The sequence below is a fragment of the Myotis yumanensis genome, unplaced genomic scaffold, assembly GCF_028538775.1.
Source record: "Myotis yumanensis isolate MYYU_CA2020_CCGP unplaced genomic scaffold, mMyoYum1.0.hap1 SCAF_5, whole genome shotgun sequence".
NCBI classification, from domain to species: domain Eukaryota; kingdom Metazoa; phylum Chordata; class Mammalia; order Chiroptera; family Vespertilionidae; genus Myotis; species Myotis yumanensis.
In genome coordinates, this window is record NW_027223756.1 from 29,724,761 (window position 1) to 29,739,933 (window position 15,173).

General features: G+C 36.2%; 1 protein-coding gene across 15 annotated transcripts in view; it reads right to left on the reverse strand.

Moving 5' to 3' along the window:
• Nucleotides 1–5,095: 5,095 nt before the first annotated feature.
• MATR3 (matrin 3) overlaps nucleotides 5,096–15,173 on the reverse strand; it is a 50,418-nt gene continuing 40,340 nt past the window's right edge. For 13 of the 15 annotated variants that reach the window (XM_070414869.1, XM_070414868.1, XM_070414867.1 and 10 more), the window contains 8 exons: nucleotides 14,662–14,787; nucleotides 14,328–14,495; nucleotides 13,496–13,627; nucleotides 13,086–13,129; nucleotides 12,620–12,992; nucleotides 10,076–10,442; nucleotides 9,500–9,621; nucleotides 5,096–7,292 (listed from right to left, as the gene is read on the reverse strand). In XM_070414869.1, the coding sequence (XP_070270970.1) occupies nucleotides 7,242–7,292; nucleotides 9,500–9,621; nucleotides 10,076–10,442; nucleotides 12,620–12,992; nucleotides 13,086–13,129; nucleotides 13,496–13,627; nucleotides 14,328–14,495; nucleotides 14,662–14,787 (1,383 nt within the window). In that variant the 3' untranslated portion in view covers nucleotides 5,096–7,241. The remainder of the gene's footprint in view (nucleotides 7,293–9,499; nucleotides 9,622–10,075; nucleotides 10,443–12,619; nucleotides 12,993–13,085; nucleotides 13,130–13,495; nucleotides 13,628–14,327; nucleotides 14,496–14,661; nucleotides 14,788–15,173) is intronic. The other 2 variants (XM_070414874.1, XM_070414875.1) reach the window with 2 other exon arrangements.

Sequence of the window (15,173 nt, forward strand, 5' to 3'; positions counted from 1 at the left end):
TCCCCTATTTCAAGAATGATAGGATGCAGTGACTAGGGAAGTTAGGGATTGAAGAAATCCTTGAAAAGACACAGGAACTTAGATTCACCTTCCTGCAGACCTTTTTATCATATAAAATACAGGGGTGGCAAGTTTACAGTTGTGAGTTCATGTAAGTTTATTATACTAGAGGCCCGGTGCACAAAATGCGTGCACTAGTTGGGGGGGGAGGGTTTCTCAGCCCCCGCCTGTGCCCTCTCACAGTCTGGGAGCCCTTGGGGGATGTCCAGTCCGCTCCTAAGCCATCAGTTGGACATCCTTAGTGCTGCCACTGAGGCGGGAGAGGCTCCTGCCACCGCCCCTGCACTCACCAGCCATAAACCTGGCTTCTGTCTAAGCAGTGCTTCGCCTGTGGGAGTGCACTGACCACCAAGAGGCAGCTCCTGCATTGAGCATCTGCCCCCTGGTGGTCAGTGCATGTCATAGCAACTGGTCATTCCACTGTTTGGTTGATTTGCATATTAGCCTTTTATTTTACATTATTTCTTATTAACCTGCTTTTATACCCTTGTATGTAGATATTCTGACTGAAACACTCCACATACAGGTTTGACGTTAAGTATACATTCATATCTATGTTAATAAAAAAACTAAAAACCTATCAATAGGGAATTAAAATATTTTGAACAGAGTAAGTTATTAGAAAGATGTATACTCATTGATGTGGAATAATAATTTTCCCCCAAAGCAGGCTGCAAAACAGCATTTATAATTTCCTTAAAGTATAGGCATGTGAGTATAAGTGAAAATATATGATAAAATAGCAATATCTATATACTAGAGGCCCAGTCGGTGCATGAAATTCATGAATGGGTAGGGTTCCTAGGCTTGGCCAGTGATCAGGGCTGATCAGGGCCTTCTGGCTGCCAGTTGCCAGCCAGGTCCTTCCTTTGTTCCGCGCTGCCCCTTGGTGGTCAGCGCACATCATAGCGAGAGGTCGAACTCCTGGTCGGTAGAACTCTGGAGGGGACAATTTGCATATTAGCCTTTTATTATATAGGATAGGATAGGTGGTCAGATTTTGAAGGATTTACTGTCTCCTGTATATTTTTTTATTGTCTGAATTTCTATGAAAGCTTGAATTGAACTTATAAACAAGAGAAAAATCACACCTGAAATGAAGTCTAACAAATTTCTATAGTTTGGTAATAGCCTTGTCCCTGTGCTCACTTGTATCATGTATAGAATATGTACACCGCAGCATTACTGAGTCTTGAGTAAGAGCCAAGCACTGTGCAGGGAAGCAATGGTCCACTGTTCTGAATGTTGACAATTCCGGTGAGGAGATAAAAATATAATTACCATATGACCCAGCAATTCCACTACTGGTATATATTCACAACTAGAAGGAGGGTCTTGAAGAGGTATTTGTACATACATGTTCACAGCAGCACTGACAGTACTTCAAACAAGGAAACAAACCAAGTGCCCATCAATGGATGAATAAGCAAAATGTAGTATATACATTCAATGGAGTATTATTTAGCCTTTAAGAAGGAAACTCTGCAGTATAGTACATCACATTAAGTGAAATGACACAAGACACTTTGCACTTATATAAGGTAGTAAAAATCATAGACAACTTGCAATGATGGTTGGGAAGAGCTGGAATTGCTGTCACTATTTAATGGGTATAGTATTAAAAGATGAAGTTATGGGGATAGGTGATTGTACAGTACAATCGTATCACCACTTAAAAATGGTTAAGACAAATTTTGTGTGTATAAAAGAACCCCAAACAAAAAACTTGTCTGACTTAAGGTTTTCGCAGAAGGGTGATGTGTGCCTACATGTGTGGAGTACTGGAGGGCAGAGGCAATTCCTCTTCTCCAGCTTAAGTCAAGCCCTTCCCTGCTCCTGGTTTTGGGAAGCTTGGCTGCTTCTTAAAATGATATGGGTCTGCCCTAGCCAGTTTGGCTCAGTGGATAGCATCGACCTGCAGTCTGAAGAGGCCCGGGTTCGATTCCAGTCAGGGGAACATGCCCGGTGTGTGCTTTTGATCCCGTGTGGGGCATGTGGGAGGTAGCTGATTGGTGACTCACTCTCATCATTGATATTTCTCTCTCCCTTTCTGAAACCAATATATACACACACCAATAATCATCTAAACTGCAATCCCTTTCCCACAGGCTCAGGACACTACAAAATAAATTAGAATGCAGATTTTCCAGACTTCTATTTTTTTGTGAGAAAAGCAGATTCTGGGAAACAGCCCCCAAGATTTTAAAATATTACAGATGTCCTACTATCAGAGTGGGAATGTTGACTTTTGTGTACTACACCCAACAGATTGCCCTTTTACCTTTTCATATTCCCTATTGTACACTTGGCTTTTAGAGCTCTTCAATGCTGTGATAATTATAAAACTTCCTAAAAACTCTTAACTTCAAGAAAAGGTCTAAAACTTTTAGGTCCTTTAAGTCTTTTAAAAATTAATCATACTTCCTGAGTCTTCACATCCAGAATTTTTCCTATATAATCTCAAGTAATTTAGTACCTATATCTTCATTTACCTAATTAGTACTTTTTTAAAAAGAAAGGTAATCTGCATATTTAATTGGGCAGGAGGGGAAAGCCACGCAGATTTTCAGGGAGAATTTGGTGTTGATAATGGTGTGAAGTAGTTTTAGGGAGTAACCATTGGAAAGCAGAAATGTGGAGAATATTACTTCTAAAATTCACACTGCAATGAGAATATTCCTCAAGAGAGCTTTTTAAGTACCCATAATTACCACACTATTCTTTGAGAGTAACTTTCTAGAGACTGGGACACATGGGACCCAGTAACAAGGTTGTATGTACGAAGCATTTTGAGCTGTTTGATAGAGTAAATGCTAGCCTAGCCGATTTGGCTTGGTGTATAGAGTGTCGGCCTGAGGACCAGAGAGTCCCAGGTTCAATTCCAGTCAAGGGCATGTACCTTGGTTGCAGGCTCCTCCCTGGCCTGGGCCCTGGTCGGGTCTCATGCAGGAGGCAACCAATTGATCTCTCTCTCGCATCTATGTTTCTCTATCTTTCCCTCTCCCACTCTAAAAATTAATGAAAAAATACCCTCAGATGAAGATTAACAAAAAAAAAAAGAGAATAAATGCTAATTTCTTTTGCCTGTTACTCAAAAAGGTTTGATCTAAGGTGGGAGATCCTCAAATATCAACCCCAAAGCCCTGGCCCTAGTTTCCTTCCCCACATAAAAACCCAACTCACGCCCTAACTGGTTTGGCTCAGTGGGTAGAGCGTCAGCCTGCGGACTGAAGGGTCCCAGGTTCGATTCTGGTCAAGAGCATGTACCTTGGTTGCGGGCACATCCCCAGTGGGAGGTGTGCAAGAGGCAGCTGATCAATGTTTCTCTCTCATCAATGTTTCTAACTCTCTATCCCTCTCCCTCTCTGTAAAAAATCAATAAAATTAATTAAAAAAACAACTCAGCCGGTGCCTGACACTTCTCCTTGAGCTTTCTTCCATGTACCTGGAGGTGAGAAACCCATTGAAAAAGGTAGTTCCCGGCCAGGCCAGCCTTGAATGTTACCGGCCCATTAGAGCTCAGAGCAGTGAGGAACAGTTCCAGAATGCTGATGGATGAAGCCCAACTCTCATCAAGTGTAACCTCAAGCCATTTGCTTCATCGCAGGAGACAAAAGTAATTAAGCTCTAACCAGTATCAATCACAGCAAGTTAATTGTACCCGATAGAGAGAGGTAGTTACTTCCATCTTACTGTTCACTCAAAACTAACAAAGTAGGTCTTAAGAAGCTTTTCATTAACTTCTACATTGTGATGGAGTGGTAAGGCAGCCCTACTGGTGTGGTTCAGTGACAGCCTCAACCCATGAACCAGGGCACATGCCTATGTTGTTGACTTGATTCCCAGTAGGGGGCATGCAGGAGGCGGCCGATTGATGATTCTCTCAAGTATGTTTCTACTCCATTCCTCCCTTTGAAATTAATTAAAGAAAACCAACAAAAAAAACTCTGGCCCAGCAAAATAGTGAATTCCCAAGACTTCATGTTTCTGCTCCTTCCTTGAAATGTCTGACTGAATGAATTAGGTCCCCAGAAGATGACCATTTTTTAAATATTCTGAGCAAAAAAATAAAGGATAGACTTGTTTCTAAAATGGGGTGGCCTTCACCGAATTTTAAAGAAATGCTTTCCTGCCCAACTGAGGCTCAGTGGTTGAGCATCGACCTATGAACCAGGAAGTCACATCTCGATTCCCGGTTGGGGCACATGCCCAGGTTGCAGATTCCAACACAAGTGTGGGGCATGCAGGAGGCAGGCTATTGACTATGATCCTCTCTCATCATTGATGCTTCTCTCTCTCTCTGAAATCAATAAAAATATTTTAAAGAAGAAAAAGAAATGCTTGCCCAGGCCCCCAAACGAAGATTATTTTTGTTTCCTTTAATTTTCAATTCGGAACAATAGCAAAACCAGTTCTTTTAAGTTATAGTATCTACACCAGACATCTCACTGAAAATGCCTATCAGAAAACACTTCTTGCCCTGACTGGTGTGGCTCAATTGGTTGAGTGTCGTTCCATGCACCAAAAGGTCCCCTTTTCGATTCCCAGTGAGGGCACATACACAGGTTGCAGGTTCGATCCCCAGGAGGGTACATATGGGAGGCAATGATCAATGTTTCTCCCTCTAAAAAATCAATAAAAGCATTTTAAAAAAAACCCAAAACACTTCAGCTATAGGTAAAGCAATTTCCTCAAAAGTGTGACCTCTATACTTGACATCACCATCATCCATAACTTGTTAAAAATGCAAATTGAGACCCAACTGAAACCTAACACATCAGAAATTCTAGGAGCAGGACTCAGCAATGTTTCAGCAGTCCCCAGGTAATTTTGATGCACTACTATAGAGAACCACTAGTACAGTATAAAGAAAAAGAATCTCAGCCTTACCCGACATTCACAGGATAGGAACCAGAGCCAAAGGGGCATGCACATTCCACTCAATCCTTGAGTTTTCAGCTATATTCAATGGAGATTAATAAGGGAATGTACAGAAATGCTCTGCACTCTACTATAAATTTTCTTAAACAGCCTACAGACTACAAACATTTTTATTAACTTAATTTTTAAAAAACCATCCTGCAGCATTCCTGCAGATTTCTACTACACACCAAGAACCTATTTTACTTTTTAAAGACATCAAAAATCAACGATGGACAAAGCCAGAATAAAATTTGTGTATTCTTTCCACTTTTACAACCTTAATAACACCTGCCATAATAATTAATAGGTGTTCCTAAGAGTTTCCCTCAAAAGAACTGACTTAAGGTTAAACTAAACGCTAAAATTGAGGTGGGAAAAACGTTCTTAAACTTTACAGCAAGTTTGAGTAGAAACATTGCTAAATAAAGATTTGCATAATCTGAGAAATAGCTGTTACAGGTTTATTTAAAACCATCAGTTAATGAGATGTTCTGCTTTCTAAATTCTATGAAAACACTAAATATTTTTTTCTACAACTTGGTACACTGACAAAGTAGGACCTCTGGGAAAAAAGCTATTATTGACAGAAAACAATTAGGAATGCTGTTGTACACATAAAGCTTTATGTCGTTGCTGTTAGGTAAAAGTCAGAATTAAACAAAATTGGGTAATTAGTAAAGGCCAAAATTAAACTGCACAAGTAAACTGGCAAGGATTTTTTTGTGCATGTTACATTAAAAAATTATCATCTGACCTTCAAAGAAAGACCATAAAATTGTATCCAACTATTTGATATATCATTTGATACACCTGGACCTAAGTGTTTCAAAAAGAATTCGTAAGTTATTTATTTTTTAAATTAAAAAATAAAATTGAGAACAGATAATCCTGAAAGCCAAGAATCCTAACATATTTTAAGAGGCTGCTACAACTAATTCTTGCTATTACATGTTATTTCCAATTTGACTATTAAATAAGCATGGCTAAACATCAGTGTTTGCTACTTCGTCTTTTAGCATTTTAAACTCCCAAGGTTTTAAAAACCCATGAACAGCCCCGTTTCTTGGTTATGTAACAGGAACAAGAAATCCACCAGCACCAAAACTTTAAAATTCAGATCTTTAGTAGCACTCTTTAGAATACTTTAGATTTAAAATGTAGTAATTTGTTAAAACATGCAAAAAAGTGTAACAGCAAATAAAAACCACAACTGACAAATTATATTGGTTAACATTTCAAACATGTATAACCAATGAACATGACCTAGGTTTTTATTGGTATTTCACCTCAGAAACTTGAATCCACAGATATAAGCAGTATATAACCAGAAAGTTACAAGTAAACACAGATAATACATGCAAATTTCTGTTCACAAAGATCACATGTGCAGGTATATGGATTAGAAGCGTGCGTTTAGATTATGGCCAAACTGTTTTTAAATGCAGAAATGTAAAATTACATTTTGAAAATATGAAAAGATGGTCTACACACTTCAAAAATCAAATGTTGCTTATACCAGATGTATGACAGCTACAGGATTCAAGTGACAAGCAATAAGGTCTATAGAAATTAATACTGGTCAAAGAGAATGAGAATATTTTTACATTTCACTGAAAATACATTGACTACTAGAATACGAAATCTAGCAGAAACTTAGGGGAAAAATTACAAAATCTAATGCCAGTTACTTAATATTTCTTATTACCTAAACAACAGCATAACATTAAAAGAAAACTGCACCTGTATTTTAATTGCTAACTTCAGTTAATGAAGTTACCAAAAAATGAAATGCAATCAAAAAAAGCTTCACACGCCAAATGAAAAGTCTGCAAGGCTCAGATTAAAAGGTGGAATGTTTCAGATGAAAAGTAATAAAAATACAACTGGTTTTGTTCTTTATTGAATGGAATCGAAAGTTTTGACATTTCTTTGAAGCTTAGAACTACTAAATTTCATTTCTTTGAATAGTTCTACGTATCATTTTTTTAGTGGTGCAAGTTGTCTCAAGTAGCTTACGAAGTCAGTCTCTACAAAGTACTTGTCTGTTACCATTCTGATAAAACAAAAATTCTTCATTAATTTAACCGTATGTGTTTTTGCTATAACACTTAACACAAGAACAGACATCTATTATTTTTCCACTAAAACAAAAGAGTACAATAGTTTTCTTCTAACTATCAGTATTGTATTTAAAAAAGGTTAACATTAAAAACGAAGAACTATTATTTTCCTTGAAATCGTTAAGCTTCTTGCACATCTTAAGTTTCTTTCTTCTGCCTGCGTTCTTCTGCCAATTTATTCAGAAATTTCTGAAAAGTAAAAAAATTTAAAGGTGTTGAGTTACTTAAGAGAAACACAAATTAATTAACTCCAAAATAAAACAGTCTAACCAGATTTGGGGATTTGAGTATAATTTAACCTATAATCTTATCACTATTTTAAAAGATTCAGTTATTCCTATTAGTGTACAAAACTAAAATGGTCCAGGGCACTACAATAAGGCATGGGAAAATAATGGTGAAATGTGAAAAACAATCACTTCAATGTGCAATTAACACTAATTTATGAAGATGAGAAAATCTCAAGACCACAGTTACATAGAAATGCTACCACTCCAAGAACACTGATTAGTTAAAATGACATGAATTTATTTAATGCCCCCTTCCAGTAAACCAAGTGGGCAGCCTTTTCTTAAAGGGCCAGCAGTGAATTTTGTAGGTCTGTGAACCATTTGGTCTTTATTTCAACTATTCAATTCTGCCATTACAACTATGTAAGTAGCCATAAACAATACTTAAATGAATCATTGTGGCTGTGTCCCTAGAAAACTTTATTTATAAAAAGAAGGTGGTTGGGCTGCAAGTGTAGCTTGCTGACACCTGTATTAGATGTGTAACCTCTAGAGCTCCTGGACTCCAAAGATCTGTTAAGACGTTAATAAAAGTAATAAAATAAAATAAAGTAAGAATAAATCTACTGTAAAACATCCAAAGTTTCTTTACTTTTGGCTGAAATTTATCAACTGTGTAGTTATTGTAAATTGATGAAGATTAGAAGCCATTATAACCTTAAAAAGAAGAAAAATTACCACCTTGGAAAGTATCAAGTAATTTATCCTTAGCAAGATATTATATTACATAATATTTTTAAAAGTATTCTTTATTCTCACTTTTAAAATTTATTAATTTGAGAGAGAGAGAGGGAGGACAAAGGGAGAGAGAAACATCAATTTGTTGTCTCACTTATTTATACATTCATTGGCTGATTCTTGTATGTACCCTAACTGGGGATCAAACTTGCAATCGTGATGTATGGGGATGATGCTCTAACCAATTGAGCACCTGGCCAGGGCTACATAATAATTCTTAAAGTTGACAAAATTCATTTAAAATAGGAATTAAGAGAACCACCTCCTACAGACTTTCTAGAAAATTAGAATAGCTGGAAAATATTAGAAAGCATGGTATTCTTTATAAAGTGTCAAGCACCCAGAGACCACTTTTATATTTATATATCTCTAGGTAATACATATAGTTTCTGCCATCAAACAGCTTAATTGGATGAAATATATAAAATTATTCCTACTGTTGAAAATAACCACCATTCTTTTTTCATATCCATAAGATACTCACAGCAAAGAACACATTTAAAACATGTGATACTGCAAAGAACTAGATTTCCTAAATTCAATGTTATCCTAGTAAATGCATAGAACATGTTGGATGACTAACTACTCTTGTAGTTTTGTGTTACAGAACAATTACCTACAATTATGAGTGCTTAACTCCTCTACTTTTAGGGTTTTCCCCTGTTATCCATCTCATTATTCCATCCTTAAAGAAGCCACTAACTAAAATACCCACTTTAAGAGATCAACCGAAGGACTTGTATTAAGCATAACCAATGGACGCAAGACACTAGGAGTGGGGGGTGAAGGCATGTGCTGGGAAATAGGGGAGGCTAGGGGGAGGTCAATGGGGAAAAAAAGGAGACATATGTACTACTATTTGTAATACTTTAAACAATAAAATAGAATTTTAAAAAATCTAAATAGAAATTTGGATTATTTTTTGCTCTATTCATTTACCCCTTTAACTTTATATCCTGTTAATCATAAAACTTACTGAAGAGTGTCATTATTAGTAAATAATAAAGTCAATGTAAAAATCATTAAGTATGACAGGACATAGTACTTTATGAAGCGAAAAAGGCTTTATGTCACTTGGTCTTCAGGCTCCCAGTATTTTCCAAATTAGACAAATTACAGTTCAATATCCATTTGAGAATACTTAAAAATAAATTTAATTTTATTACAAAATTTTTAACATGGTTAGAAATTATTAAATTATTATTTAATTAGAAGATACTATAGAAAGTGGCAGAATAGATGTTTCTAGAATTAAACTGCTTATGGCCCATCAATAAAAAAAGAAAAATGTTATACATGCTTTACTTTCCATAAGCTTACACTATTTGTTTTCACAAAAGAACTGTCCTCTTTCAGATTTAGCCTTACCTTTAATTTCTGATAATGAGGAAGGCTGCTGCAATGAGTATTCTTTGCAACTTCTTCATTTGTATAAAAGAGTGAACACAGCTTACAGTAAAACCCTGTTTTAGGTATCACATAGTCTATACCTAGAACACAAACATATATTCTTACAAATTCAGTAAACTGAGTAATTTAGTGTTCTCAAATGTTATTTTTGTGTGAGAAGTCCAAATGGCCTAAGCTAAAACAAAACCCAACAACAAAAAATGACATTAGTTAATAGTTGTATTTAATTGATGTTCAAGGTCCCACCTAATTATACTCTTAAAAAAGGCAGAAACATAACAGGTAAACAAAACAAAAAGCCAGTGAAATTCTTAGAAAGCTTTGAGAAAAGAATACATTTCTGTAATGATAACAAAAGATAATACAAAATCAGGAGACTTGGGTAAGAAAAAAAAGAATGTATAATTAAGATTAACGAATTGTTCTATACAGAAATAAATAAAATGCTATCAGAGCTTATGTAAGACCAATTTTAAAATCTTATATATGAGTTTGGGAAGGGTGAGAGGGGAAGAACAAAACCTTAAATCTCACCAACAGGAACATTGGGTTGATAGGGTCCAATTCTATACTCATCTGGGATTGTATAGTCCTCCTTGTTTTCATCACTTTGGCCATCTGCATTCTCACTTGTATCTTTGTTGGGATCATCAGCATTCTCAGCAGATTCAGCACCTGGTTCCGTATTTTCCTCATTTTTAATTCCATTTTCCAACGCTGCTTCATTTTCTTGATCAAGTTCCTCGATCTTGTCCACCTTAATTTCAACCAAACCATCATCATTTTTGTCACCAGATTTAAATGCCATGCCCGATTTACGAAGTTTCTGAAGTTCCGAATCTTCCTCATCACCAACCTCATCTAGAGTGACAAAACCTTCCATATTCCCTGGGAAACGACGCTGTTAAGAAAGACAAATTTACTCTGCAACAATTATCCTGCAGCATCCCTTCCATTTGCTTTACTTAAAGGGAAAGGGACAGCGTCTTTGTCTTTATTCATTCTCTCAAAATACTGACTTTCCCCCCCTAAAAATCACTGATTTTAAAAAAACTTAGCTTGTTTTAAAACTAAATAATTGAAGGCTTGCCTTGTGCAGAGAGCAAAAAATAAATGATATGAGGCTAGTCATATTCTAAGCGTTTGGAGACTTTTATATTTCTAGAGCATCTATCTTCTATACATATAATCTATATATATGAAAGGCTAATATGCAAAGTGTCCCCTTGGGAGTTCAATTGCTTGCTATGACATGCGCTGACCACCAGGGGGCGGCGCAGAACAGAGGGAGGCCCCAATCAGCCCTGATCGCTGGCCAGGCCTAGGGACCCTACCTGTGCATGAATTTGGTGCACTGGGCCTCTAGTATATCAAGTAACTGATTAGTTATAAATAACTTAATGATGTCCTCTGGAAAAAAGTATCTTGCGACACAACTGTTTTTTAGAGAATACCCAATCCAAAACAGTGTAGCAGTTAAAAAAATTTTTTTTTAAAAAATCAAGCTCTGGAGTATGATGGCCTAGGCTTAAATTTTGGCTTGACCACTTATAAGTAGTATGGCCACTGACAATTAATGAACTTCTCCATGCCTCAATTTCCTCATTCATGAGATAGGGATAATGATAATGAAGACATCTGTTGCATATGGTTACTGTGAGGGTTAAGCTAATTAACACATATAAAGAGCTTACAAAAATGTATAGCATGCAATAAATGTTTAATAATCACAAGCTCTTTAAGAGTCTGGAGGTAAAAATTTCTAATAGTTGGCCCTACCCAGTTTGGCTCAGTGGATAGGGTCCCAGGTTTGATTCTGCTCAAGGGCAAGTGCAGGAGACAACCAATCAATGTGTTTCTCTCACACTGATGTTTCTGTCTTTCCCTCTCCCTAAAAATCAATGGAAAAATATCCTCAGGTGAGGATTAACAACACAAAAATTTCTAATAGTTGAATGTTGTTGAGAAAGAAACCATAGAATAGGATTACAAAAATCTCATTTTAAATAACTATAGGCCCAGTGCACAAAATTCCTGCACTGGGGGTAGGGGTTGGGGTGGGGGCATCCCTCAGCCTGGCCTGCGCCCTCTTGCAGTCAAGGAGCTCTCTGACAGCTTAGGTCCGCTCCCCGCCACCACTGATGTGCTTGCCAGTCATCAGCCCGCTCAGGGCTTCTGGCTGAGCGGTGCTCCTCCTGTGGGAGTGCGCTGACACTACTAGTGCGCGTCACAGCAACCGGCAGTTCTGCCATTCAGTCGATTTGCATATTAGCCTTTTATTAGATAAAAAGGGTTTATGTGTTGATTTTTAGGAAAAAGAAGAGAGGGAGGGAGGGAGGGCAAGGAGAGAAACATTGATTTGTTGTCCCACTCATGTATGCATTCATTGGTTGAGTCTTGTATGTGCCCTGACTGGTGATTGAACCTGCAACCTTGGCCTCAGGACCACACTACAACCTAGGTACCTGGCCAGGGTTCAAGAACCATTTAATATAAGTGGCTTCAAAGACATTTTAATGCTCCAATCCTTAGTATACATGGGTCTTTGCTTTATTTATTGTTCCCTGTATCATGTACCTATTTTTATATTCATCTTATATGCTATCTGTAACATCTATTCTAAGAAAAATATTTTAAAAGTTACTGAAATATCTGATCAAGTGTACATTTCTCATATAGGAAGAATTTTTAAGTTCAACAATTTTTTAATGAGTGGAAATGTTTTAATCATCTTTTGGTCAGTTAATTTATTGCAAAATCATACTCATCTTTTAAAAAACAAGCTGAACTATACAGCTGCCTCAAAGTACTTACAATGTAGAAGTATATATAGTTTTAAGTATTTTCCCTTCATTACTAAGAAGTCCTTTTTTTGCACTGTCATTTTTGGGCAACTTTAAGAGGTCCTATTTAATCCAATTATTGCAGAGTTTAGACTTAAATGCTTGTATTATAGTTCACACCTGATTTTTTTCTAATATAAGTGATTGAGTCTCTTTAATCGGCTAAGGTAAATAATTTGAAACATTTATCTGATCTAGTTTTCTATTAAAACAGATCAATACAATCTTCCTTTACCTTTTTAAGCTTCTTCTTTGCAGCTGAAGCACTCGCATTTCCATCTTTTTTCACAGCTTTGTCTGAAGGTTCCTTTTTCCCATCAGAAGTCACATCACCTAAATTAGCAAGATCTGTCTCATCTCCCACTGAACTGCCACTTTCTAGCAGTGCTGCCGCTTCTTCTTCATCTACCAGTAGCTCATCTTCAGATTCTAGAAGCATGCTGGGTTCTTGTTCTGTCTGGTCATCTTTTGTATCTTTTTCACCATCTTCACCTGACTTTTCTTCTTGTTCTTTACCTTCAGTTGTACCTTCAGTCTTCTGGGAACCCTCAGTTTTGGATTTCTTATCGCTTGGAGATTCTTTGCCATCTGGAGAATAAGATCTTTTTCTGAAATCAAAGAGATATACATCAATTAATTCTGAGGTGGAAAACAATAGTTTAATATACCATTATTTACACATACAAACAAAATGAAATTACCGGGATTTATCTTTTTTCAGCAAGTCAATGCCTCTGTTAGGAATCTAAAAAGACAAAATTTTGCATTAAATTAATATATTAAAATATTCACTTGCAGAATACATAATTATCCAGTTAATTAATAACTGATGACCATCCTTCATATAATCAACTAAGCTTATTCAATCCCTATAAACATACCTAAGAATTTAAGGTAACTTTAGTCAGCAGTTTTTTACAATCAACATTTCAATCAATCAGTGGATAATAAACATTTTGGTAGCAGAACTTTGTTCAAAGAATCCAGGTGCTTTTACAGAACACCAGATAGAAAACTTCTGCTACTAAGGAAGACCAGAAACAAAAAGAGGAGGTTGCTTTCTTTCAATTACTAAACCCAATATAAGTAAGACAAATCAAGTACTACATACCCTTAGTACCAATTTTTTGTATTTTTCAGACAGGTCAACTTTCACACATCTTCCCTGAAACCAAAGGGCCTTTTTCAAACAGTGGTCAACCATTGCCATAGCATCTTCTCTGGTCTCCATCTCAATAAAGGCCTTAAAAAGTTAGAAAGAAGATTATTTCTTAGAGAACTGTATATAATATGGTGCTTACTATTCTTTCTATCCACTTATTAGGTAGGACCAAATATAAAACTACCTATATACAGGCTTCCTGAAAAAAAGTAATTAAAATAATAAGCTTAGTAGATATTAATCAAATTCTGTAAGAAAAGAAAAAATTATAATTAAAAAAATCTGAAAGGACATAAACCAGAACGCTGTTAAAGAAAAGAACGATTAACCCAGCCGTTGTGGCTCAGTTGGTTGAGCTCTCTGTACCCAGGAGGTAGCTGGGTTCAATTCCTGGTCAGGACACATGCCCAGGTTGCAGGCTCAATCCCCAGTAGGAGATATGCAGGAGGTAGCCGATCTCTCTCCCTCTCTCTGAAACAACAGTATCCCAGTTGAAATAACAAGAGAAAAAAAAAAGGGAGAATAAATACCTACACATAGGAAGATTTTTGGAAGCAAACCCTGGAAACAAATAGTGTTACTAGCCTGAGCAAAAGAGAGCTTTACTTTCCACTTTTACTCAACGCTTTACCTTATGCACCTACTTCAATGTGGAAGAAAATATTGTGTGGCTAAAAAAATTAATCTATGAGGAGATAAAGAAAATTACTTCCTCGTGCTTTTTTTTTTTTACCTTAAAATGAGAATACATAGACACACAAATAAATCTTATGTATATTACCTGACTTTTCATCCTCATCAGTATATAATTCTTTATTTTCCCATAAGGCTCAGCAAGCTTAAGGACAGCACTGTCAGAATAGCCAGAATGAGGTAAGTTGCTGAGATGTATCACACGTCCAAGCTCCTGCTTCTGATCAAACTTCTGGTCTGGTTTCCCTTCTGGTTTCTTTAATTTAGTAAATTGGAAAAAAGGGCATGTCAAATGTTGGTAGGTACACTATAATTATTAGTTAATATTATCCTAGTCATTAGCAACAATTTAAAGTAGCTAAAGTTAATTAAAATGATATATTAAATGAATGGCAATATAAATCTGAAAAAAAGACATTTACCTTTATTCTTTTATACTTCTGGGATAAATGGACTCTCACTGGCTTGCCAAATACTAATGCTGGTGTGGTTGTGTAATAATCCACTGCAGCCTGAGCATCTTCTGTGGTTGCCATTTCAATAAATGCCTGCAATTATAAAGATAAAAAACAAAACTATTTCAAACATTGTTCAAAGTCTTTCCAGACATATTTAATCATTAAATAAAAAATACTTTCAAGAATCTAAAAGCAGAAAAACCAACATTGCTAGCATGCTGTTTTTTTAAACAATGTCCCAGATTTTATCTTCATGGCACTGAACTATCACTTATGCCTACTGGACTTGAAATAATGATTTGGCATGATTTTGGTAAAAGTTTTAAATGACTTTCCAAAGATTTATCCATTTACAGCCCTTATAGTAATTTAATAATGACAATTTACTGCTCAAGAACATAAATTTATAAGCTCATTAATTATCTATTAATACTAGAATTTAGTATTAGAACAGGTCCTTGAATAATGTTTCATTA